Source organism: Miniopterus natalensis, chromosome 4, assembly GCF_054644295.1.
Source record: "Miniopterus natalensis isolate mMinNat1 chromosome 4, mMinNat1.hap1, whole genome shotgun sequence".
Taxonomy (NCBI): domain Eukaryota; kingdom Metazoa; phylum Chordata; class Mammalia; order Chiroptera; family Miniopteridae; genus Miniopterus; species Miniopterus natalensis.
In genome coordinates this window covers 67,775,376-67,800,610 of record NC_142084.1, presented here as the reverse complement: position 1 = coordinate 67,800,610, position 25,235 = coordinate 67,775,376, and the positions used below count along the sequence as shown (strand labels likewise).

General features: G+C 54.1%; 1 protein-coding gene across 3 annotated transcripts in view; it reads left to right on the top strand.

Annotated features, from left to right (window-relative positions):
• DOCK6 (dedicator of cytokinesis 6) overlaps nt 1–24,385 on the top strand; it is a 41,672-nt gene extending 17,287 nt beyond the window's left edge. The window contains exons 15-50 of one of the 3 annotated variants that reach the window (XM_087816738.1): nt 579–696; nt 767–837; nt 1,095–1,233; nt 1,320–1,421; nt 2,142–2,228; nt 2,630–2,861; nt 3,120–3,281; nt 3,951–4,114; nt 5,074–5,178; nt 7,189–7,281; nt 7,537–7,632; nt 8,187–8,327; nt 10,603–10,716; nt 10,828–10,998; nt 11,455–11,594; nt 11,681–11,850; nt 13,664–13,824; nt 13,975–14,157; nt 14,500–14,626; nt 14,944–15,028; nt 15,161–15,257; nt 15,392–15,526; nt 15,848–16,000; nt 16,137–16,295; nt 16,419–16,519; nt 17,677–17,869; nt 17,946–18,089; nt 20,392–20,523; nt 20,619–20,633; nt 21,950–22,075; nt 22,173–22,262; nt 22,576–22,812; nt 23,100–23,243; nt 23,326–23,432; nt 23,584–23,745; nt 24,160–24,385. In XM_087816738.1, the coding sequence (XP_087672864.1) occupies nt 579–696; nt 767–837; nt 1,095–1,233; nt 1,320–1,421; nt 2,142–2,228; nt 2,630–2,861; nt 3,120–3,281; nt 3,951–4,114; nt 5,074–5,178; nt 7,189–7,281; nt 7,537–7,632; nt 8,187–8,327; nt 10,603–10,716; nt 10,828–10,998; nt 11,455–11,594; nt 11,681–11,850; nt 13,664–13,824; nt 13,975–14,157; nt 14,500–14,626; nt 14,944–15,028; nt 15,161–15,257; nt 15,392–15,526; nt 15,848–16,000; nt 16,137–16,295; nt 16,419–16,519; nt 17,677–17,869; nt 17,946–18,089; nt 20,392–20,523; nt 20,619–20,633; nt 21,950–22,075; nt 22,173–22,262; nt 22,576–22,812; nt 23,100–23,243; nt 23,326–23,432; nt 23,584–23,745; nt 24,160–24,202 (4,699 nt within the window). In that variant the 3' untranslated portion in view covers nt 24,203–24,385. The remainder of the gene's footprint in view (nt 1–578; nt 697–766; nt 838–1,094; nt 1,234–1,319; nt 1,422–2,141; nt 2,229–2,629; nt 2,862–3,119; nt 3,282–3,950; nt 4,115–5,073; nt 5,179–7,188; nt 7,282–7,536; nt 7,633–8,186; nt 8,328–10,602; nt 10,717–10,827; nt 10,999–11,454; nt 11,595–11,680; nt 11,851–13,663; nt 13,825–13,974; nt 14,158–14,499; nt 14,627–14,943; nt 15,029–15,160; nt 15,258–15,391; nt 15,527–15,847; nt 16,001–16,136; nt 16,296–16,418; nt 16,520–17,676; nt 17,870–17,945; nt 18,090–20,391; nt 20,524–20,618; nt 20,634–21,949; nt 22,076–22,172; nt 22,263–22,575; nt 22,813–23,099; nt 23,244–23,325; nt 23,433–23,583; nt 23,746–24,159) is intronic. The other 2 variants (XM_087816740.1, XM_087816739.1) reach the window with 2 other exon arrangements.
• Nucleotides 24,386–25,235: the final 850 nt, after the last annotated feature.

Genomic DNA, 25,235 nt, shown 5'->3' with positions numbered 1-25,235 from the left:
TTGGTATTGTTACAGAGGCTTAATGCCCCCATTATACAGATAGGGAAACTGAAGCCCAGAAGGAGGTTGGGGCTTGCACAGAGTTGCGCCTGGGGAGGGAGGCAGACCTCTGACCCCAGCCCAGCCCCTGTGCTGACTCTAGTCTGTTTTCCCACCTGAGAGACAGATCATATAACTAGTGGCTTCTCCTGGGGGAAGTGGTAGACAGGCCCCTGAGTGGGTGAGAGGCAGGTCAGCCCCGGCAGGGCTTATGCCTGATCACTGGCCACCTGGGCCACCTTGCAACCTCATTCCTGGGCATCCATTTGTCCCCCCTGCTCTTTGCTTCACCATGTCTCATTAGTGCCACCAAAGACCTCTGTGTTTCCACCCTTTGCCAGTTTCCCTACCTATGCTCTGAGGGTGCCCATCTGTCTACAGTTCTGCCAGTCACGTTTCTGGACCGTGCCCCTAATTGCTGCTCACCTAGCCCTCAGTGCCTCGGCCATGTGGCCATTGTCCTATGTCCCAAGCCGGCTTCGTTCCAGTAGCCCAGCCTCTTTTGTCCCTTTGACGCTCCCCTTCTCCCGTCCTCACAGGAACCTGCTCTATGTGTACCCGCATAGCCTCAACTTCAGCAGCCGCCAGGGCTCCGTGCGCAACCTCACTGTGCGAGTGCAGTATATGGCAGGCGAGGACCCCAGCCAGGCCCTGCCGGTCAGTGGCTGGACCCGGGAGAGGTGGGCGAGGTGTCCATGGCTGGCCACTCATGGTCCTGCTCCCCCAGGTCATCTTTGGCAAGTCCAGTTGCAGCGAATTCACCCGTGAGGCCTTTACACCGGTGGTCTACCACAACAAGTAGGTGTGGTGGGGGGATGGGGCACTGATGGGGGGACAGGAGCAGGAAGAGGGGAGGGGAGGGGAGGGGAGGGGAGGGGAGGGGAGGGGAGGGGAGGGGAGGGGAGGGGAGTTGAGTTTCTGGAAGTGCTAGTTGGGGAACCTGAGGCAGAGAGCAGAGACAGTGGGGTCTGCAGCACTGGGGAACATATGATCGAGGGGTGGGTTAGACCAGTGGCATCCTAGTCCCCAGCTGAATACCAGTCTGGTCTTGCCAGGTCCCCTGAGTTCTATGAGGAGTTCAAGTTGCATCTTCCAGCCTGTGTGACCGAGAACCACCACCTGCTCTTCACCTTCTACCATGTCAGCTGCCAGCCCCGGCCTGGCACAGCCCTGGAGACTCCCGTGGGCTTTACTGTGAGGCCCCCCTGTCAGCCCGCACGCCCTCTCCGCAGCCTCCCGGCCCCTGCCCGGCCCACCCCTTACCCCCAGCTTCTTCCTAGTGGATCCCACTGCTGCAGCACGGCCGCCTGAGGACGGGCCCCTTCTGCCTACCTGTGTCTGTGGACCAGCCCCCGCCCAGCTACTCCGTGCTCACACCCGATGTACGTGCCCCGGCCCTCAACCTCCCACCACTCTGGCCCCCCCATAGCTCCCCAGGCTCCTGCCTCATAGGCATTATACACCTTCCTACCAACACCTGGTGCCTCACCAACCCCGTTAGCATTCCCCACTGTCCTCGTGGTCCCCCATTCATGCCCTGCCTTCCTTCCCACCAACACCCCTGGGAGCCTTGTTAGGGTTTCCAGGGCCCCTCTCTGCCTTATCACCCCTGTTATTGCCTCTATGTTTCCTACTGCCCCTTGTGTCCCTGTCTCCAACTATTCCTGCCTCATTAGTGCCCTTTCATCTGCACTCAGAGTCCCCCACTAGCAGCCCTGCCTGCCTCCTTGATCACTGTCCCTCAGGAGCACTTTAGGACTAGTTATCCCAACCCCCCTCCATGAATGCTTTATCACCCTCCCACATACCCTCAAGCTGCTCATTAATGCCCCTGGGGCCTCAAGTCTCCCTGATTCTGCTATTTCCTGATTCAATCCCTTCAATTACTGTTCACCCTGGGTCTCCATTCTCAGCCTGCCCAGTGGAAGCCGATAGTGCTCCCTCCCAACTGCCCCCACCCCCATCTCTAGGCTAGGCTGGGGGCAGGGTGCCCAGGCAGGACCATGCTTAGGCTATGGTGTTGCAATAGCTGAAATGACGGGCTGGCAGCCTGATCAGTGGGGGAGGGCCAGTCAGGGCCCACCCGTGCGTCCCTCCCACAGGTGGCGCTGCCGGGCATGCGCTGGGTGGATGGCCACAAGGGCGTGTTCAGCGTGGAGCTCATGGCTGTGTCCTCCGTGCACCCTCAGGTAGGTGTTAGGACAGGAACCCAGGAGTTGGGCAACAGCTCCCATTGACCGGGGAGAGGCCTGGCCGTGGGCCATGGACATGATTTCAGTCAGCTGGCCGGGTCTCCCAGGAAGCTGCTGACTCAGGCATGGCAGTAGTGCTGGTGGCTACTCCAGCTGGGGCTTTGGCCCTTTGCATGGTCTCTCCTCCCTTCCATTTGTCCCCTGCTATGTCTGTGGTTACTCCCCCTCTCTCCTTCTTTCCTTCATCTAGTGTCTCATCCCTCTCCTTATTTTATTTTGAATTCGTTGACTCCCTGGCCTCAGTGTCTCTGCCCATTCAGCCCCCAACTCAGTCCCCTGAGGGCTTCCTGGACCAGGGCTCCTGTCCCCTCCCCACTCACCCCTGATCCCCCACCCAGGACCCATACCTGGACAAGTTCTTCACCCTGGTGCATGTTCTGGAGGAGGGCACCTTCCCATTCCGTCTCAAGGACGGCGTGCTGAGCGAGGGCACTGTGGAGCAGGAGCTGCGGGCCAGCCTGGCAGCCCTGCGCCTCGCAAGCCCCGAGTTCCTCGTTGCCTTCTCTCACCATGTGCTGGACAAGCTCGTACATCTGGTCGTGCGGCCCCCAATCATCAGTGGCCAGATTGGTGAGCAGGCATGACCTCAGATCTCAGTTTCCCCATCTAGACAAAGGCCCCTCAGTCCCCTGATCCTGGGTGACCTCCCCTAGCCCATTATCCCTCTGGCCTTAGTTTTCCCATCTGGAAAATGACCCCACCCCACTGAGCTGAGAGCTGGTCTTCTGTGACCCTTTGATGACCACATGACCCCTTGGGCCCTAAAGTCTCTCTCAGGAAGGTAGGAGGCCCTGGGCCCTAGAACCTGACCTCTGTTCTACCCGGCAGTGAACTTGGGTCGTGGAGCTTTTGAAGCAATGGCCCATGTAGTCAGCCTCATCCATCGGAGCCTAGAGGCTGCCCAGGACGCCCGTGGTCACTGCCTACTGCTGGCTGCCTATGTCTACTATGCCTTCCGACTGCCTGGCACTGAGCCCAGCCTCCTGGGTGGTGAGTATTGGTGGGAGAATCTGGAGGACAGGAAATATCCTAGACAAAGGGATATTTGCAAAGGGATATGTGCAAAGGTTCTGAGGCCACACAGACCTTGGTTGGTTTGGGCAACTTGCAAAAGGTGTAACTTTTTGCTCCACCCCCAGGGGTGTGGTCTTTGCATACTTGCTGGTAGGTGATTCAGCCAATCAGCAAGCAGAGACTCAAGCTGGGTTACCTGGGTTTGAATCCCAGTTCTGCCTCCTACAAACTCTAACCCTGGGCAAGTGACTTCACCTCTCTGAGCCTGTTTCCCCATTTGTAAAACGTCAGTAATGTGCCCCGTTTTTCTGTGGGTGCTGGCAATAGTAAGTGACATAGTAATCCATGCAAAATGCTTGGTACAATGAATACTCAATAAAGCTGGATTTTTTTTTCTCATTTGCTAAATAATTAATAATAACCACTACCCCTTCTGGGCACTTACTGTGTGCCAGGCACTATTCTTAGTGCTTTTAGTCTCCCCAGAATTGTTAAGATGCAGCAGCCATTACCATACCCATTTTACAGGTGAGGAACCTGGAGGCTCAGAAAAAGAAAATGACTTTGCCAAAGGCAGCCCACTGGGAAGGGGCAGGCCATCAGGGCAGGTATGCAGGTGGCCGACCATATTCCCTCCATGCTCAGGGGCCCCTCCGCTGACAGTGCAGCCTGCCACGCTGGCCCGTGGTCCTGGCCGCCCTGCAAGCCTCTACCTGGCTCGCTCTAAGAGCATTAGCAGCAGCAACCCTGACCTGGCTGTGGCCCCTGGCTCTGTGGACGATGAGGTCTCCCGCATCTTGGCCAGCAAGGTAGGGTGAGGGGGTCCCTGGAACCCTCAGCCTCAGTGGCCATGGTTGCCAGGTGGGTGGGTGAAGGATCTCAGTGTTGATGGAGGACAGGAAACAACAGACAACAGCTTGACCCTGGGCAGCAGAATCAGGCTGTGGCTGTCATAGGTTGGGAGCTATGACTTGGGCTTACACTGGGTTCCACACTCTGGGGCTGACCTGAGGATGGGTGGCTGGAGCTTGGCCTGGTTGTAAAAAGAGCAGTGTGTACATAGTGCAGTAGGTACATATACATATGTACCCCATACATGTAAATACATGGGTTCGTATATGTGTGCGCCCCACATATGTACTGGGGGCGCATATACATGTGTACACAGGTTACAAATGTGTGCCCCATGAGTGTACATACATGGAGCATATGTATGTGTGTACCCCATGTATATATGTTCACAGATGCATATCCATGTGTCCCCCCTACATGTATATAAACAGGTACATATACATGTTTGACCCTATGTGTGTATATATGGGTATAGATATGTGTGTGTCCCATGCACATGTGAACACAGGGTCATATGCTCATGCACCTCATGCACATACATGCACACCAGTTTTCCAGGGTTGCATGTGGATACCTACATGGGCAGTGTTCACACTTTTTTTAAAAGATTTTTTTATTGATTTTTAGAGAGAGAGGAAGGGAGGGGGGAGAGAGAGAGAGAGAGAGAGAGAAAGACAGAAAGAAACATCTATATGAGAGAAAAACATCAATTGGCTGCCTACTGCACTCCCTCTGCTGGGGATCGAGCCCGCAACCTGGGCATGTGCCCTAACCAGGACTTGAACCAGCAACCTTTCAGTGCACAGGATGATGCCCAACCAACTGAGCCCCACCGGCCAGGGCACAAACTTGGTTTTTCATGCTGGTTTCTTTGTTGTCTGCCCATGGATTCTACCACTTACCCATGTATCTCCAGGGTATCGACCGCTCACACTCCTGGGTGAATTCTGCTTATGCTCCAGGAGGCAGCAAGGCTGTGCTGCGCCGGGCACCCCCTTATTGTGGGGCCGACCCCAGACAGGTGCCCTCCCTTCCTGCCCTTGCACGTGTGTGACCCCACCTCAGCATGAGCTCCTTCTAAGTCCTAGCTGCAGCTGACTAACCTAGAGGGGCTTGCCTAAAGGAGGCGGCAGAACCCTTCTGCTTTTGTTTGGGTTTATGGAGTTGGTATGGTAGATATCACAGGGTCATCTTAACCTTCTGCTGTCACATGGACCATGCCTCAGACAAAGACAGAAGGGATGGGTGGTATGTAAATAGCATGTAAATGATATGCAAACCCAACCACTATAACCTCACTGCCCTGCATGGCCTATTTCTCTCCCTTTAATCCACTCTGTTCAGGAGACTCAACTGTTCTCTTGACATAGCAACCTGAATGGTCTCAAGGGGACAGAGCTGAACCTCTGGGCTCCCCCATCCTGTTTCAGACAAAAAGGGAGCCCTGTGGGCACCTCCCTTTATTCTACCCCTTCTCAGATACCTAGTATGTGGAGGGACTTTGCTTTCAGACAGACTTGGGTTTCCTGGCTCCACTGTGGGTTCGCCCTGCACCCCAGGCCCTGAATTTTCAGATGTGGTAAAGATTCGAAGTAAAGTGCTCAACGCAGCAGTCTCCAGCCTAGGAGAGTGTTAGGGCATTGCAGGTGGGGTGCTGTTGGTGACATAGATCCTTGGCCCAGCCTCGCCCCTGAGCTGCTGGCTAGTTGGGGAGATAGACACCAATTAAACAAATGCACCAGTGTATGAGTGTGCAGTGTGAAAATGCCTGAAAGGAAACAAGCAGATGGGGCCACAAGCCTCCCTCTGTGTCGTCTGGGGGCTTTTCTCCAGAGAGATGACATTTTTTCTGGGACCTGAAGGGTAAGATGGAGCCAGGAGGCCACAAGGACTGGTTTCCTTGCACACGGGGCCCTAGGCCCTGTTCCAGCTCTGTGTCCATCATTCAGGTGACCTGCACGATATGGTGGTCACAGGGACTATTAGCAGTATGGGCAGGGGGACTTTAGGACGGACTTTTCCCAGGATTGCTGGGAATCTGGGTTCATGGGTTCTCCTAGCCCCCCTGCATTTTTAATAGGACTCCCCCCACTCACTGCCCTCAGATTTCTGAGGTGTCAGCTGGGCCTTGAAGATCACGTAGGATGTGACTAGGTGGCAAGAGGGTGGGCATTCCAGGTAGGAGGTGGCACTGAGGCTGGCCTTTATAGTGGATGGCCCATCTGGTGCATGCTTGGAAGCCAGGGCATGTGGCTGGGATTGTGGGAGCTGGGAGGCCCTCCACTGCCAAGGCAGAGGCAGGGCAGGTCCCAGGGCAGGGCCACCTCCATCATTGGACCTGTTCTCCCTCCCAGCAACCTCTCCTCCTGACCAACAAAGGAGGAGGGGAGAGTGGAGCTTGTGCCCCATACCCGTTTTACAGATGGGGACACTGAGGCCTGGTGAGGCCTCGAGGAAGGCTGGAGTGGGGCCAGGCCTGGAACCCGGGGCTCTGAGCTGCTCCCACTGCCTCTCATCACCATCTACCTCCTCTGTCCTGTAATTCTTCCTCTCCTCTTCCATCCTCACTTTAATCTCCCTGTCTACAGTCTTTCCTCCACATCTGTCCACCCTGAACTCACTCGCTCACACTCTCCACCCTTGTCCACACTCACTCTTACCTCTGACCACACTCTTTCTTTACTGTCTACAGTGATTTTTCCATCTCCACCTACACTTCCCCACGCAGTCTCTCAGCTGTGCCTCTGCTGGCTCCTGCTCCGTCCTTGCTCACCTCGCACGTCCCGCCTGTGGGCTCTCTGGTCCACATTCTCACCTGTTCTGTTCACCCTGCTTGTCACCCCCTTATTGCCTTCCTTGTTGTTCTTGTCTCCGTCACACTCTTTCCTTCTCCGTCCACACCCCCGCTGCCTGTCCACATGGACACATCTTTCCTCTCTCCATGCCAGCCGGGTCTTTTCCCGTCCATACCATTTGCACCCACACTAACCCCTCCTTGCCATCCCATCCTCTTCACTCCATCCCATCGTAGGCCATCGACCGCAGCTCTACCCGAACCTCTTCCTACCTCGAGAGCTCCTCCTCGGCCCCACCAGCCACCCAGCCGAGACCCACTGTGAAGAAGGTAGCAGGAGGCAGGGGGTGGGTGACACAGTTTTGGCCTGGGCCTGCCAGAGGGGTCCGGAGCTCCTATTCCCTGAGCCCAGCAGGGTGTGGAGAGCCCAGGGGAAGGGCACATCTGACTACTGCTCCCTCTCTCCTGCATGGCCTTCTGCTCCTCTAACCCCAAGCCCTCCAGCTTCCCCCTCCCCCTCCATGCCCTCCAGAGGGGGTAGGGGCGGGCCCCTCTGCTCTCTGTGACCCCTGCCCCTGCCTCCAGCTGCTTCACGAGGAGCTGGCTCTGCAGTGGGTGGTCAGCGGCAGTGCCGTGCGCGAAGCAGTCCTGCAGCACGCCTGGTTCTTCTTCCAGCTCATGGTGAGACGTCTTCCCTGCCTGAGAGCGAGAGGCCCCAGGGGAGACTCTCTCCTTGGGGAGAGAAGCCCCCTGAGATTATACCTGAGACTCCTGAGAAATGGCCGCAAGAGACCCCCCCACACATAAGGAGAGAGATAAGAGACACCTAAGGGGATCTTTCCCTGGAGAGAGACCCCCTGAAACCCTTCATAGAAGACCCTCCCCCACCTTCCCTATGAGACTGTCTGGAGAGGACCCTGCCCAGTGAGGAGACCCCCCCCCCCAGGAGATATCCACAGAGAGAGAAGGAAAGCTCTGTGGAAATACTGGGGACACCACCAAAACTCTTCAAGAGGTGCCTTCAAGCCCCCACCCCCAATTGTCTCAGACCCACTCAGGCTCTGCCCATGGCCTTCTTAAGTCCCGCCCTCAGCCTCTCAGGCTCTGTCCTCAGCTCAGAGCTACCATGGGGCTCAAGCCCCACCCCTTATGCCCACATTTCCCTCACCTCCCTTGCTGCTAAAATACCATTTGCAGCCCCTCAAGCCTTGCCCTGGCTCTCACCCGGCCCCCAGGTGAAAAGCATGGCCCTGCACCTGATTCTGAGCCAGCGGCTGGACACGCCCCGCAAACTTCGCTTCCCCTCGCGCTTCCTCGATGACATCGCGGCTCTGGTGGGCTCTGTGGGCCTGGAGGTCATCACCCGGGTCCACAAGGTAAAATGGCAGGGGCCTCCGTGGGGGAGGGGCTTGAGAGAGGACATAGAACCGGCCAGTCAGGGACACCAATCCGGCCCAGGCCTGTGAGACCATGAATCCCATTTACTGGGTGAGTCTGTACATTCAGTATCATTTTTTGACTACCTATGTGTGCACAACCCTGTGCTGGGCGCTAGAGACACTGCAGTGAACAAAACAGACCCAAATCCTTGCCCTCATAGAGCAATTAGGGAGAGACTTGAAGGAGGTGAAGATGTCTATTTGACCTCTAGAGGAAGGGCATTTCAGGTAGGGGGAATAGCAAGTGAAAAGTCCCTAAAGTAGGACTGTGCCTGGGTAATTTGTGGAGCAATGAAGTGATGACTATTGCTGGAATGGTGTGAGCAAATCAGGAATGAATGGGAGCTGGGGGAGGCAGAGAAGTGACAGATCCCTTAGCCCTTACCACAGCGTCAGTATACAATAAGTGCTCAATAAATGGACATTAATGTTCTGAGACCTTGACAGTTGTCTAGGCCCTGGATCATTAATTCCAATGCCCTCAGGAGTTAGGTAGGCAATAATAATGATAGTAATAATACTGAGCATTTATTAAGTGCTTACTGTGTATCTAAACACTTGAGATGAATCACATCATTAAATCATCCCAACAACCCCATGAAGTTTGTATTATTATTTCCATTTCACTGATGGAGAAACTGAGGTGAAGAGATAACAACCTGATACCGCACAATTGAGAAGGAGCAGAATCGGAGATTTGAACCCAAGCTACCAGGTCCAGAGCCCACACCCTTATCATCAGCTTTAGTTGGGAAAGTGGGGGGATGAAGGACCAGAGGGCATGTGCTCATTAGCTGTAGCCAGAATGTCTGATTTTAAAAGTGAAATGGGACTTCTGGATTTTATGGGAACTTTCCAGATTTTTGAAACACCAGTCTGGCCCAAGCCAGCCCTTGTGCAATTCCCTGTGACCTCTGGGCTGGTCTCAAAGGCCTCGACCTTGTTCCACTGGAGCCTCCCCAAGGGCTGACATTCCCAGGGGCTGACCCAAATTATGAGGAAACCACCCTGAGAAAAGGTTGCAGAACAATGCCCCTGAGAAGCACCATCGTCATAGCTGCTAGTGGGGCATCGGTGACGGGCCACAGTGGTTTCACTCATGGAGCACCAACTGTATCAGGCCCAGTGCACAAGGCAGACCCAGCCGCTGCCCCACTGTGGACTCAGAGCTCAAGCAGATTTTGTATTTTGTTTCTTTGGGTTGCAGGGAACTAAGAGGCACTGAAGCTGACTTGTGAGGCCAGAGTGACTCACGAGAGCATGAGGGAAGGAAAAGCATCAGCTGGGCCTTGCAGCTATAGCAGCCTCCTTGCTGTTCCCCACATTTGCTGGGCACATCCTTCCCCAGGGCCTTTGCCGTATTCTTTCCTCTGCTTAGAATACCTTTTTTCTCATCCTTTGGGCTTCTCTCAAAATAGCAACCTGTTCAATTTGTCTTCGAAACACATAGAATTATCTGGAATCCTTTGGTTTATTGTGGTCCCCACCCTCCCTGCCCCCACTGAAACTGAGCCATATGCTAGTACATGCTCTTTAAATGATTGCTGAGAGCTTATCAGTTAGGGCAGAGGTTAATTTGCTCAAACATAATCACAAGTGGTTTAAATGTGACCGAAGTTTATTTCTGAGCATAAGTGGGCTGTGGGGGCTCCATTGTGTGAGCCTGGCCATCACGGTTCATTGTGGTGTTCATCACACTAGTTGCACAGCTGTGCTCAAGGCTGTGGGAACAAGAAGACCTGCCCCTTCCATTGAACTGGCCATGGTACTTGCCCTCGAGTCCCATTGGCCAAAATTTGATCATATGGTTATTCTCAGCTGCAAGGAAGGCTAGGAAATGTAGTCTTTACTCCTCTCTGAACTCATACCCTGAGTGATGGGGAGAGGGGATCTAGCAGGGAGTCAGTAGCCAGTCTCTGCCATCATGTTGTGTTATTTAAATCTGGTGAGAGAGGAAAGAAAATAGTGTCCTAAACAGGCCCCTGAGTAGTGTGGACATGTAAGTGTGGGAAAGGGAGGGGACAGTCAGAGGGAGGAGACAACCAGGAAGGCCTGGCGAGAGTGCAGAGATGGGTATGTTAAGACCCAAGGCTCTAGGGCAGTGATGTGGCTCCTGGAGGTCACTGGTGGCCTTGGTGAGAGCCAGGCCCTGCGTGGGGACTGAAGTTTGTTGGGCTGTGTGAGGGTGGGCTGACAGGCCCTGTGTTCCCAGGACATGGAGCTGGCTGAGCGCCTCAATGCTAGCCTGGCCTTCTTCCTCAGCGACCTGCTGTCCCTGGTGGACCGTGGCTTTGTGTTCAGCCTGGTCCGGGCCCACTACAAGCAGGTAGGGGTGGGCATATGGGAATGGCGCACCTGCCTATGGGTGACATGGTGGGTGGTGGGTATGGCACGCAGAAAAACTATAAATGTTACTCTCTAACGCCCTCCCTGGCAGGTGGCCACACGGCTGCAGTCAGCCCCCAACCCAGTGGCACTGCTGACCCTACGCATGGACTTCACCCGTATCCTGTGTAGCCATGAGCACTATGTGACCCTCAACCTCCCCTGCTGCCCCCTGTCGCCCCCAGCCTCACCCTCACCCTCCATCTCCTCTACTACTTCCCAGGTGGGTTGGCCTCACTTCTGGCTCCTCCCTTGACCTATGACCTCTCACCTTCAACTTGTCTTCTGGGGTTCCCTAGTCTGTCCATTTCACAATGGGCCACTGCCCAGGGGGACCACTCTCTTACCTCTGACCCTTCACCTCTGACCCCTCATGCTTAGCCCTTTCCTGGGGACCAGGTTCTAATTTCTCACCCCTAAATCTTAACTCACAGACTTGTCTTCCATCTGCTGTTTCTCAGACCTCTGACTTTTACCGCATTCCCTTCACCTCACAGATAGGTTAACCTCATTCTCTTACCTCTGACCCTGAACTCCATGCTCACTGTCACCTCCAGATAATTCCAATCTCTCACCTCTGACCCTTAACTTCAGATGAGTTCATCCTAATCCCTCACCTCTGACCCTTCACTCCTGGACCCCTAACATCCCTGCTTCCTGCCCCCTTCACCCTCTGCAGAGCTCCACCTTCTCCAGCCAGGCCCCAGACCCCAAGGTGACCATCATGTTTGAGCTGAGTGGACCATTCCGACAGCAGCACTTCCTCGCTGGGCTCCTGCTTACAGAACTGGCGCTGGCCCTGGAACCTGAGGCTGAGGGGTGAGCACAGGCCCTGTTTGGCTTCAACAGGTGGGAAGGTCTAGGCACTATGTCTGCTCTATCCTGAGCACCTCACTACTCCACAGGGCATCCCAGCTGCACAAGAAGGCCATCAGTGCCGTGCACAGCCTGCTCTGTGGCCATGATGTTGACCCCCGTTATGCCGAGGCCACAGTGAAGGCCCGTGTGGCTGAGCTGTACCTGCCGCTGCTGTCGCTCTCCCGGGACACACTGCTACGGCTGCATGATTTTGCTGGTCAGTGGGCTAGGGCAGGATGGAGTCACACAACCCAGGGGCTTGATTGACACAGAAGGCTCAGGTTGGGAAAGGTGGGAGAGCACAGTTAAGAGTAAAAACATGGCGTTAGGGTCAATAGATTGGGTTCAAGTGCTAGTGCAGGGCTCTGGCTAGCCATTAACCTCTCTGAGCCTCAGGTTTCTCACCTGTAAAATGGGGACAGTGGTAGCGCCAACTACTTCCTATAGTTATGTAAAAATTTGCAGAGCTTTAGCACTGGTACATTGCCAACCCACAATAAATGGGAGATGTTATAATATTTATTAGCTTCTAAGAAGAGAGGATGTGAGGAGGGAAAGTGGGGAACATTAGGGTAAGAGGGCAGTTGGACCCTGCGTTCGGTCATTCACTCATTGCACATTCATTAGCACTACTTAGGAACATATATACAGTGGTTGGAAGCACAGACTTGGGATTTGTGGGTTGATCCCCTTCATCATTTGGATGAAATTCTTAGTCTTTATTTCTTCAAATTTTTTTCTGCCTTCTTTTCTTAATTCTTTCCTTCTAGAACTTCAGTTACACATATGTTAGACCTTTACATCATGCTCTCTTCTGTTTCCTATTCTTTTTTCTCTCTGTGCTTCACTTGGGAAAATTTCTGTTCACCTATCTTTGAGTTCACTACTCTGTCTTCTTCTATGTCCAGTCTTCTGTTAACCCCATCCATTGAGTTCTGAATTTCAGGTGTTACATTTTTCAGTAGGAAAATGTCTATTTGATTTTTTTTTTATAGGTTCCAATTCTCTTGAAATTCTCCGTCTTTTTACCCATTTTAGTTCATCTTTCCCACTACTTTTTATTTTAGTCTTTGTTTGCTTTTGGTCATCTACATGCGTGCTTCTATTGTCTGTTTTTATCTCTTATCGATTTGTTCCCTGTCTCTTCACACATCTAGTAGCTTTTTATTGTATTTTGGACATTGTATATAAAAGGATCATCAGGATGGAAGCAATGTCATTTTTCCCTAATGAGGTTTCCTCTTTCCTTCTCATCAGCAGATGAGTTAAGGGGCTGATCACCTCAATCCAGTGAGAAATTGAGCTTGGTTAAGCTGTACTGGAGCTATAGTTAGACTCAGATCACCTTTTGTTTCAAGAATCTCTAGGGTGAGACCTATTCTGTATTTGTTGGCTGCTCCTCTCTCTGGGGAGACTTTTTGTGGGGGAAGGGGAAGGTAAGGGGCACTCATAGTATCATAGATTTTTAGAACCAGACCATTTAGGTTAAAATCCTCGCTTTACTATGTACCTACCTGCTCGTATAACTCCAGGCAAGTAACTTAACCTCTACAGAAAGGTTAACCTCAGTTTTCTCATCTATAAAGTAGGAATAATAAAAGTACTTATCTTACAAGGTTTTTTTTAAAGATTAGTACTTAATCTTTTTAAAGTTAGAATAGTACCTGGCACATAGGAGATGCTATGTAAGTGCCAGTTGGTGCCATAATAATAACAGCATACATTGTTGTTGTCATCACCATCATCATTTTTACTATTACTACTTCTGTGGGCCAGCCCATGTTCTGAGTGTTGAGCATATAGCAGTGGTCAGAGTAGATATAGTCCACACCTTTGTGGGTACAATGAATGTATCTGATTACAAGTACAATAAGTGAGTTCTGGGAGTAGTAACTGGAGATTCCACCCTGGTCTGGGGGATTGTATCAGGGAAGGCTTCCATGAGGAGGTGACCTGTGAGCTGAAATTCGAGGCAGAGGGACAATACTTACCAAGGACTCATTCTTCTCTCCCCTTGCTCTTCCCCCTAGAGGGCCCAGGTCAACGGTCAAGGCTGGCTTCAATGCTTGATTCAGACGCAGAAGGGGAAGGGGACATTGGAGGCACCATCAACCCCTCAGTGGCCATGGCCATCGCTGGTGGCCCCCTGGCCCCTGGCTCCCGGGCCAGCATCTCCCAGGGCCCAGCAACTGTGAGTACGGAGCTGGTCTCCAGAGACACTATCCAACCTGGTAATAGAAGTTACGTAATGAGATTCAGATCAGCCAGTTCTCATCTTATTTGGAGAAAATAAAAATCAACTCTGTCCCTTCTGAGCGCCTTCTTCCCTCTCTGGCCCCAGGGTTCTCGCTCAGGCTGTTCCCTCTCTGCCGAGTCCAGCCGGACCCTGCTGGTGTGTGTGCTGTGGGTACTGAAGAATGCAGAGCCAGCCCTCCTGCAGCACTGGGCTGCCGACCTGTCCCTCCCTCAGCTGGGTCGTCTCTTGGACCTGCTGTACCTCTGCCTGGCTGCCTTTGAGTACAAGGTTCGGCATGGGGGGGTGGAAGGCAGGGGGATAGGAGCCAGGCTGAGTATGCACATAGGGCTCTTGGCACTGTGGTCTGGGCATCAAGGGGTGGACCGTCCCCATGTGCCAGTTCCTGAGGGTAAAGGGGTAAACTGTTCCTGTGCTGAGCCAAAGAGAAAAGGGAGACATGTTTTCATGAATAGAATTTGGAAGGCGCTGAGAGCTTGCAGTAAAGAGGAGAACTGTGTCTTCAAGCATAGGGTCCCAGAGGTCGGAAAGAGCCGGAAGAAGCGGGACCAGGTTAGCCCAGGTCCCATGGAAAAGGGCAGTCAACCTGGAACCCGTTCTTTGACCTCCTAGGGGAAAAAGGCCTTTGAACGCATCAACAGCCTCACATTCAAGAAGTCACTAGACATGAAGGCTCGACTGGAAGAAGCCATCTTGGGCACCATTGGAGCACGACAGGAGATGGTGCGACGGAGCCGTGGTGAGAGGGAGGTGTCCCCACCAGCTGCTCCTACCCTGTGTCCAAGGGGCCCCAAGAGGGCCCATCCTTACCTCTGTCTGACTCACTTTTCCCAGAAGAAGTCCATGCATCATCCCCATACACATGGGTATCTGTGTCCCCATATATTCTCACCTGTCATTCATGTCTAACTGTGTAGGTCCACTCAGCAAGTATCTGTACCACCCAGTGTCCTCACAGGTTATTGCACCTGTGTATCTTTGTGCCTGCGTACTTCTCACAGTCATGTGTGTCCTTATGTTTTTGCACATCTGTGAACATGCGCCTACCCATCTCAGAGAGGAGCCCGTTTGGGAACCAGGAGAATGTACGCTGGCGGAAGAGCGTCACACACTGGAGACAAACCTCAGACCGTGTGGACAAGTAGGTGTTGGCCAAAGTAGACTAGTTTCCAGAGAACTGGCACCTCAGGGGCACCCTAAGGAGGAGAACAGCTCAGCTATAGGGTAGGGTCTGGCTTCAAGAGGCTCCCCAACCCCCTCCTCTCCCCTTTAGGACCAAGGATGAAATGGAACATGAGGCCTTGGTGGAAGGGAACCTGGCAACTGAGGCGAGCCTGGTAGTTCTGGATACACTGGAGATCATTGTGCAGGTAAGGCTTGGTCTAGCATCTCCCTAACCTCTGACCCCACCCCAATGCCTTGTGATCTTGGACTCTAGAATCCCTTTCCTTTCCTGATTCCATAACCAAACCAGTCTCTAACAGCTGGATTTCTGATCCCGCAGACGGTGATGCTGTCAGAGGCCCGGGAGAGTGTCTTGGGTGCGGTACTAAAGGTCGTGTTGTATAGTCTGGGTAGTGCCCAGAGTGCCCTCTTCTTGCAGCATGGCCTGGCCACACAGCGGTCCCTGGTGTCCAAGGTGAGCACCACTTGGGACCTGTGGGTCTCAGAGTCATAGTGACAACCCAGTCATTGAGCACCTACTGTGTACTCAGCAACTGCATGAGGCAGACACTCCTTAGCCACTGTTTACAGAGGAGAGAACTGAGGATCAGAGTGGTAAAGTCACTCACCCAGGGTCACACAGCAAGGGCTTAACCCAGGTTTGACTTCAAAGCCTGCTGTTCATGGCCAAAGAAGGTAGAATACAGAGAGGTGCCCCTGCCCAAGTCCCCATGGGGGACCTTCTGATCTAGCATGAGGAGGAGCTGACCAGTGTCTGTCTTGGTCCTGGGGGCAGTTCCCAGAGCTGCTGTTTGAGGAGGACACAGAGCTGTGTGCGGACCTCTGCTTAAGGCTCCTGCGACACTGCGGCAGCCGCATCAGCACCATCCGCGTGCACGCCAGCGCCTCACTCTACCTCCTCATGCGCCAGAATTTCGAGATTGGCAATGTAAGTAGGGGCAGCCGGCCAGGGGTTGGGTGTGGTAGATGGAAGGTGGGCAGAGAGGGGGTAAAGTCAGCATGTCGAGCAGGCCCTGGTGAGTGTCCGAGGCCCACAGGTGTGCTCTCCCTTTCTTCCCCTTCAGAACTTTGCCCGTGTGAAGATGCAGGTGACCATGTCGCTGTCATCCCTGGTGGGGACGACACAGAACTTTAGTGAGGAGCACCTGCGACGGTCACTCAAGACCATCCTCACCTATGCTGAGGAGGACGTGGGGCTGCGGGACAGCACTTTCGCTGAGCAGGTGACCCCACCAGGCCCCTGCCCTACTCTCGGCAACCCAAGGGTCTTTGCCCTGCCTGCCCGAATCCTGATCCCACCACCTTGGCCCTCTCACTTCCCAATGAGGTCCACTTTGCCACTCCAGGTCCAGGACCTGATGTTCAACCTGCACATGATCCTGACAGACACGGTGAAGATGAAGGAGCATCAGGAGGACCCCGAGATGCTCATCGACCTCATGTACAGGTGAGGAGGGCTGGGGGGACCTTCAGCCACTCACACCCAGGTTAGGGCACAGATGAGTAGATACATGAGAAAGTGAGGAGGGAGCAGGTGAGTAGATACATGAGAAAGTGAGGAGGGAGCAGGTGAGTAGATACATGAGAAAGTGAGGAGGGAGCAGGTGATATGAGGGACAAGTGAGGAGGGCCGGCTGAAGAGGGGCCAGGAGAGCAGATAGATGAAGAAAATCAGGTGAGCGTGGGAACAGGCAAGCAGACAGGTAAGGGTACAAGTAAGGTGGGGGCTCGTAAATGAACAGATGAAGGGGTGCCAGACGAACCTACAGGACAAAGACTAGAGGAAACAGGTGGGAGAGGTAGGTGAAGTGCAAACAGTGGGGTGACACATCAGGGGAATAAGCGATCTGGAGGAGAGGTAAGGGGTATTTAGTAAGAAACTGGGGAGTGGGAGATGGAGAGGCAGGTGATGCAGATAGGGAAGTTAGGGGCCATACGGGAAGGATGGGCCTGGGTAGGTAAGGTGAAATGGTGCTTGTGCAAGGGGATCGGTGAGTAGGCTGTGGCCCAGGGTTCCACAGGTAGAGTAAATGGATGAGCAGAAGGACAAGTGAGAGAATGACACTTGTGGACTGGGTAGTGAAAGGATGGACAGTGAGGACTGGATAAGTGAGGGACTGGACACAGTGAGGACTGGATAAGTGAGGAGACGGGTGAATAGAGGAAGAGGGGAGATGGGGAGACAGGTGAGAGGTTGGACGGGCAAGGAAATAAGCGAGGGACTGGACAGGTGAGACAGAAGGGGGATGGACAGGTGAGTTAAGGGGTAAGGGGATGGATAGGTGATTTAGGTGAAAGGATGGAAGGTAGGACAGGTAAGGAAACCGGTAAGAGGATGGACAGGAGAATGGATGGACAAGTGAGGACACAGGTAAAGGATGGACAGGTGAGACAGGTGAGGGATGGATAGGTGAGACAGGTGAAGTGTGGACAGGTGAGGAAATAGGTGACTGGATGGACAGGTGAATAAGGTACAGATGAGGAGACTGGCTGGTCGGTGGGGCAGATGGGTGGGGTAATAAGTGAAAAGGTGGACAGGTGCGAGGCAGACAGGGTGGGCAAGGTGAGTCCCCATCCTCACATCCCCCCTCACCTGGGCACCAGGATTGCCCGGGGATACCAGGGCTCCCCAGACCTGCGGCTGACGTGGCTGCAGAACATGGCGGGGAAGCATGCAGAGCTGGGCAACCACGCGGAGGCCGCACAGTGCATGGTGCACGCGGCCGCGCTCGTGGCTGAGTACCTCGCTCTGCTCGAGGACAGCCGCTACCTGCCCGTGGGCTGCGTTTCCTTCCAGGTAAGTGGGCAGAGGGAGGGTGGGGGCTGGCACATGTGGGGCCGGGACTAGGCTCTGACACCACTTCCCACCCCAGAACATCTCGTCCAACGTGCTGGAGGAGTCAGCCATCTCCGACGACATCCTGTCGCCCGATGAGGAAGGCTTCTGCTCCGGAAAGCACTTCACGGAGCTGGGGCTGGTGGGGCTGCTGGAGCAGGCGGCCGCCTACTTCACCCTGGTGAGGCCCGGGCTGCTGCAGGACACCGGGCTCGGGCTGGGTGGCATCATAGATCTGCTGATGGTCCAATACCTGCTCCCCGTTACTCAAGGGGAAGCTGCTGCCTGGCCCTTTCCAGGTGGGGGATTTACAGAGAAGAATAGGGACCCTTAAAGGCCCCCATTACCTGCCTTTCTCCCTATTAAACCCTTAACATACAGGCTGGATATTTTAAGCCTTTCACACATTTAGCTAGTATTAAAAATGTTTTTATTATAGAAAATTTCAAGCACACATAAAAGAAGAAAGTTGTACCCCTAACACCCCCATACCCAGCACTCAAATTCATCAACCATCTTATTTACCATCTTGTTTCATCTCCTCTTTACCCCTAGCTTTTTTGGGTTTTTGTGTGTGTTTTTGACATCTGAAAAAACAAGATCCCAATTTTCACAAATTGATGAAACCGAACGTGATCATTTGGGTTTATAAACCCTTGCTACTCAGTGTGGTCAGAGGACCAGCATTGTAGACATCACCTAGGGCCTGTTAGAAATGCAGAGTCCTGGGCCACCCAGCCCTCTGAACTCTGCATTTTAACAAGATCTCAGATTCCTGTACACACTGGAGTCGGAGAAATTCCAGCTTAAAACAAATCTGATATCAGTGTCACACCTGTGTGCAGCTCTGGCTGAGAAAGTCCCATTTACGCAACTTTTGTCCCACATGACCAAGTTAACAGGAATTATTATTTTTTTTTAATCCTCACCTGAGGATATTTTTTCCATTGCTTTTCAGAGAGAGTGAAGGCGGGGGGGGGGGGACATTGATGAGAGAGACACATCAATTGGTTGCCTCACACACGCACCCCGACCAGGGCCAGGGATCAAGCCTGTAACTGAGGTACATGCCTTTGGCTGTAATCAAACCCGAGACCCTTCAGTCTATGGGCTGACGCTTTAACCACTGAGCCAAACAGGCTAGGGCGAGGGTATGTTTTTTATTGATTTTAGATAGAGAGGAAGGGAGAGGGAGAGAGAAGAAAAAAAACATCGATGTGAGAGAGAAACATCGATTGATTGCTTCTTGTACTCAGCCCAAACAGGGATCCAAACCACAGCCTGGTTATGTGCCCTGACTGGGAATCAAACCCTCAACCTTTTGGTGTACAGGACAAAGCTCCGACCAACTGAGCCACCTGGCCATGGCATGCATGCATTTCTTTTTTTTTTGAGATAAGTTTCTTTTTATTTTTTTATTGATTTTAGAGAGTGAGGAAGGGAGAGAGATAGAGAGATAGAAACATCAATGAGAGACATCGATCAGCTGCCTCCTGAACGCCCCCTACTGGGGATTGAGCCTGCAACCCAGGCATGTGTCCTGACCAGGAATCAACCAGGAATCTCTTGGTTCATGGGTTGATGCTCAACCACTAAGCAATACCGGCTGGGCAGCATGCATTTTTTGATAAGTTGATGCCTGGGCATTTATTTTCCATTGCTGTAAAGGGACTTCTCCTCCAATTTTCTTTTTGTATGAAAGCAATTGGTTTTTTCTGCATTTTACTTGTTGGAGATGGGGACTTTGTTCCAAAAGGTTTTCTGGCCTGCTGGGGCTGGTTGTGTCCCTATGCTGTACAGTTCCTGTGTTTCTGGAAACTGGTAGTTACATCTGGGGCCCCACTCAATTTCAGGGTCAGGTTGCCCATCAAGATCTCTTTTCTATGGTGCCAGCTCTCAAAATGATATTGTTTCATTATCATCACTTTACTGGAGTCTCACAGACAAAGGCCTGTGGAAGAAGGGGAAGAAGCCAGAAGGTAGACATAGACCTGATAGTCAGCAAACATCCCAGGGCGCTTGCTGTATACCATGCTTGATGTTAGGGATAAGGGGCACCCATGAGCGGTCATTACCATGTACCAGGAGGCAGTGGCAAGGGAGGTCTTAGACACCAGCTAGGTGGGCTGGTGTTCGGCTCCTCGCCTTGAGGAGCATCTCCATGTCTCTGAAGTTCAGTTTCCCTTCTGAGGAATGGGGTGGGTGGGGGAACAGTACCTCCTCCCACCAATGAAGGAACATGGGCAAAGTGCAGATATACATAGTGCCTAGTCTATGGTAAACATGGTGGAGACCACAGTGGGGGTCTGTAGGGTCCAAGTGGAAAGGCTAGTGCCCCATCTGGGTGGGAGTGACCAGGGTAGGCTTCCTGGAGGAGGTGGTGGAGGATGGAGCCTTGGAAGGTGGGTAGGAACACAGAGAAGAGGGCAGGAGAGGACCCGGGAGGGAGCTGGGGACCCTGACTTGCTCCACCCCACCCACAGGGTGGGCTCTATGAGGCAGTGAATGAGGTGTACAAGACCTTGATCCCCATCCTGGAAGCCCACCGTGACTACAAGAAGCTCGCTGCTGTGCACGGCAAACTGCAGGAAGCCTTCACCAAGATTATGCACCAGGTGGGCCCACGATGCCCTCTGGGACCCTGCCCTTGTCCTCCCCACCCCACCCCCTTCCCAGGCTCAACTGATCTTGACTCTTCTCTTCCCCACAGAGCTCTGGCTGGGAGGTGAGTCAGCCTGGTGGCCATCTGCCTCTGGGGCCCCCAAGAGGCTAGTCAGCAGTTGTCAGGGACAGCCACCAGGGGGCGCTGAAGGAGCACAGCTGCCTGGACACAGGCGTAGGGGCGTAGAGGGAGATGACACACCCCCACTACTTTCCCCCAGATCCCCCCTCCCTGCCCCGGATCTCCAGGGCAGCCTGTGACTCACCCAGCTGGGAGCTCTCCTGAGACACCCCTCCCTCAGGCAGGGCCTGCTCAGTCACTGCCTGGGAGGGGGGCTCTGACTCTCCCTCTGTCTGTTTCGTTTTCTCTCTCTTTGTGTCTCTTGGTCTCTTTCCCTCCATTTCTCCCTGTCTCTGTCTCTCTCCCTGTCTTGATTACTCCCTCTCTGTCTCTCTTGGTCTGTCTCTCCCTATTTCCCCAAGCTCCCCCAGGAATCTCTGCTCCTCATTGCCATTTAATGCTCCCCCTCTCCCGCCTTTCCTCCACTTGGGTCTATTTTTAGGCATCTCCTAGTTTGGGGAGAATTTTCTGGCCAAAGATGGCAAGAACCCAGAGCCAAGGCAGGAGAGCTGGGTGGGGGCCGGGTGGGGCGGGCAGGTCCCCTCCCTCCCTGGATCTCTGGTCTCATAGGGCAGCAAAACCAGGACCTGGGGGTTTGGGGACTCTGACCTCTGACCTCCCCCATGACTTTGTCTCTCTGTCTCCTGCTCCCCACCTCCATCTCCTGGTGCCCACCCCACTCCTGGATCTGCCTTGGTGAGTGAACATGGAGCCACCCCTTCCTTTCTGGTGGTAGTGGTGGGGTCCCTCCTTCTAAACTTAGGGCTTGAGGGGGAGAGGATGCCCTGGAACAAATGAGGCAGAGCCTCTATACCAAGCATTTATTGAGCACCTGCTGCATACCTAGCCCAGTAGGCATTGAGGACACAGCTGTGAGCAACATAGCCCCAGTCCTTACTTCATACTGGTATCCAGGCTCCGAAGAACTGCATGGGATGAGAAGGAGAAGCAGAAAGTAGAGGCTTGTGTTAAATGAAGAGGAAGATTTGGGGGAGGTAGGAGACAGAAGATAGGGAGAAAGAGCCAAGGGTGTAGGCAGTTGGTGGTGGTCTGGGTCCATGCCCCAGTATTCAAGAGATCCCTCCTGCCTGTGGCTCTGATATGTTCTTGGGGTCCTCACATCCCCACCTGAAGTTCTCTGGATCCCCCCTGCCTGTGTCTACCTCTTCCACATGTGGGGCCCAAGGACCTGCATCTCTGGGGCAGGGGGACCTCCAGCAGGGCATCCTGGGCAACAACATCCCTTCCCACAGCCCCAGCGTGTTTTTGGAACATATTTCCGCGTGGGTTTCTACGGTGCCCGCTTTGGTGACCTGGACGAGCAGGAGTTTGTATACAAGGAGCCATCCATCACGAAGCTGGCTGAGATCTCACACCGGCTGGAGGCACGTCCCGGTGGTGGGGGGTGAATGGGGCACAAGGCTGCCCTGGGGTGGAGTGGGGGCTGCACCTGCAAAGCCTGAGTCAGCCCTGTGTCCCCAGGAGTTCTACACAGAGCGGTTTGGGGAGGACGTGGTCGAGATTGTCAAAGATTCAAACCCTGTTGACAAGACCAAACTTGACTCCCAGAAGGTGAGGGCTCCCAACCATCCCCTTAGGGTCCCCAAAATCCTGTAGTCAGGGTGTCTCTAAGTACTATTTCCTGGAAACCCTTAAATCCTTTTTCTCTGGGAATCTCCAAAGCTTATCTCCCTCGGGGACCCCCAAAGCCTTAACCTCAGGTAATTCCCATACATAAGGAGACCTGGCAATACCGGGTGCACAATTCCCAGACCCATGAAGGCCCAAATCCCTTTCTCCAGGGACAGAGTCCTGCTGGGAGGCGGGCAAGCCCCACGGGGTATGTTGGGACTGTGGGAATCTCACACCTGAGCCCTGTGCCCAGGCCTACATCCAGATCACATATGTGGAACCACACTTTGACACCTATGAGCTCAAGGACCGTGTGACCTACTTTGACCGCAACTACGGGCTGCGCACCTTCCTGTTCTGCACGCCCTTCACACCCGATGGGCGTGCTCACGGGGAGCTGCATGAGCAACACAAGCGCAAGACTCTGCTGAGCACAGACCATGCCTTCCCCTACATCAAGACACGCATCCGTGTGTGCCACCGGGAGGAGGTAGGTGGGGGCCCCAAACCTGGGTTGGGGGAGGTGAGGGGACTCCAAACTCCAACCTCCAGACCCGTCTCTAGCCTCAAATCTCTACCTCCAGCTGATCCAAGGCTGGACAACAACCAGACCAAAGGCAGCTGAGCCAGGCCCTGGCAGACTCAGGCAGGCAGGAGCCCCCACACACTGTTCATTACACAGCCACTTAAACCCCTCCCTCCCCAGCTGCCCTGGACTGGCTTGGGTCAGGATATCTTCAGGCCCCAGCCAGTGCATGCTGTACCCTGACTCTGCAGACAGTGTTGACACCAGTGGAGGTGGCCATCGAGGACATGCAGAAAAAGACACGGGAGCTGGCCTTTGCCACCGAACAGGACCCACCTGATGCCAAGATGCTGCAGATGGTGCTACAGGGCTCTGTGGGGCCCACTGTGAACCAGGCATGGCCGGTAGGGGATGCAGGCTGCCCGAAGCTCCCCAGGGTCCATGCAGACACCCTCACAAGGCCCTCTCACCCCACAGGGTCCCTTGGAGGTAGCCCAGGTGTTTTTGGCAGAGATCCCGGAAGACCCCAAGCTCTTCAGGCATCACAACAAGCTACGGCTCTGTTTCAAGGACTTCTGCAAGAAGTAGGCCTGACCTCACCCATTAGAGCCCCTCCAATCTTCATCATGGCTCTCTGCCTACTTTACCCCCCATTCTAGCTCCTGCCCCACCTCATGAACTCCTCCATCTCTGGTCTTGCTTTCTCTCCTGAGTGCCCTGCCATCTGGCCCTCAGGTGCGAGGATGCGCTGCGGAAGAACAAGGCCCTGATTGGGCCGGACCAGAAGGAGTACCACCGTGAGCTGGAGCGCAACTATGCCCGCCTACGGGAGGCTCTGCAGCCCCTTCTCACACAGCGCCTGCCCCAACTGCTGGCACCAACCACAGCCAGCCTCAGGTGCCTGACCCGGGCCCCCCATCCTAGAGAGGGCAAGAGGAGGCAGGCACAGGATAGGGATTGTCGTGCATATCAACACATGCACTTGGCTTTACACAAAAGGATGTGACTACTTGGACGTGTGCATAAATGTACGCTCTGGGCAGCCATCTCGAATCCTGGTGGGTCAGTTCCCAGACATGCGACTTCATCTTCCTGAGGCTCGGTTTCTACATCTATAAAATGGGCATGATACAGCTCTCTGGTGGTAGGTTCCAGGAGAGAATCTGTGAATCCATAGCCAGATCAGAATGGATGTGAAAGGAACAGGGAAGACTCTAGAAGAAGCTCTGGAGGAGGAGGAGGGAGAGGGCTGGGAGCATTATGGCATTGGGGGCCCTGTGTCCATGTTGACCCACCACATTCCTCCCCCAGGAACTCCTTGAACAGAGCAAGTTTCCGAAAGGCGGACCTCTGAGCTCATAGGGCCTGAAACCACACCCAGAGGAACCAGCACCCTAGCCTCAGCTATGTGCCTTTCTGGGAGTCTGTCCCACTGCCCACTTGGGGTGACCACATTGCATGTGGTGCTGGGCCCTCTGTTCCTGTCTGTGCACTGATACTTCTTACCTTTTTTAATTTAAAATGTTTTTTATGAGCAGCCTGTGTGATGTGGTCCCTGGGGGCTGGGTCTTGCGTGCAGTCTATCCACATACCCTGATCTTTGACAGCCACTGAGACCCTATTGGGTGCCAGGGACACAGCAGTGACCACAAGCATAAATGCCTGTCCTTGTGGGGCTGACGTTCTGGCGAGGAAGGCAACACACAAATGAAAATGTCACATATGCACATAGGGAATAATAGTAACATTTATTTTTTTAAAAGGAACATTTATTATTAAACCCTTGCTGATTGCCCAGCCCTGTACTAAAAGGCTCCGAGAGAGACACTGCCCCATTCATGGGTCTTTTCGCCCAGAGGAACTCCAATAGGCCCCTGCCTCATGGTCAGTGAATCTTCTCAGCACCACTATCAGGCAGAGTCTCAAGCTGGTCTTAGAGATGGGGAAACTGAGGCACCGAGCGCTGAAAGGCATGGTGGGGCTGGGTGTGCAGCCCAGGTGTTAGCCAGGGCCTGTGCAGCCTTGAACTGACCCAGCCCCCCGCCTGCCCCGCGCAGCCGTGTACCAGGCCTGCACTGGGCCGCTTCCAGCCCCGGCCTGCTGGGGGAGGGGTGATCTCCCGCCGCCGCAGCCGCCCTCTGCGCCCTCCCGCAGCTGGGGCCCGGCCAGCCCCGCCCCTCCCCCCTCAGCGGCCCGGCTGCAGCAGGCGGGGCAGGACAGAGGGGGGCCCCGACCCGGGGACTCAGGGAGCGGAGGCGCGGGACCGGGCCGGGCAGCCCCACGCGCGCGCACACACCTGTCCTCCGTGTGATCCGCCCTCGGGGCCGCATCTCCCCACCGCTGTCCTGCCCGCGGCGACTTGGGGGCGGCCCCGGGCCTGGGGGCGG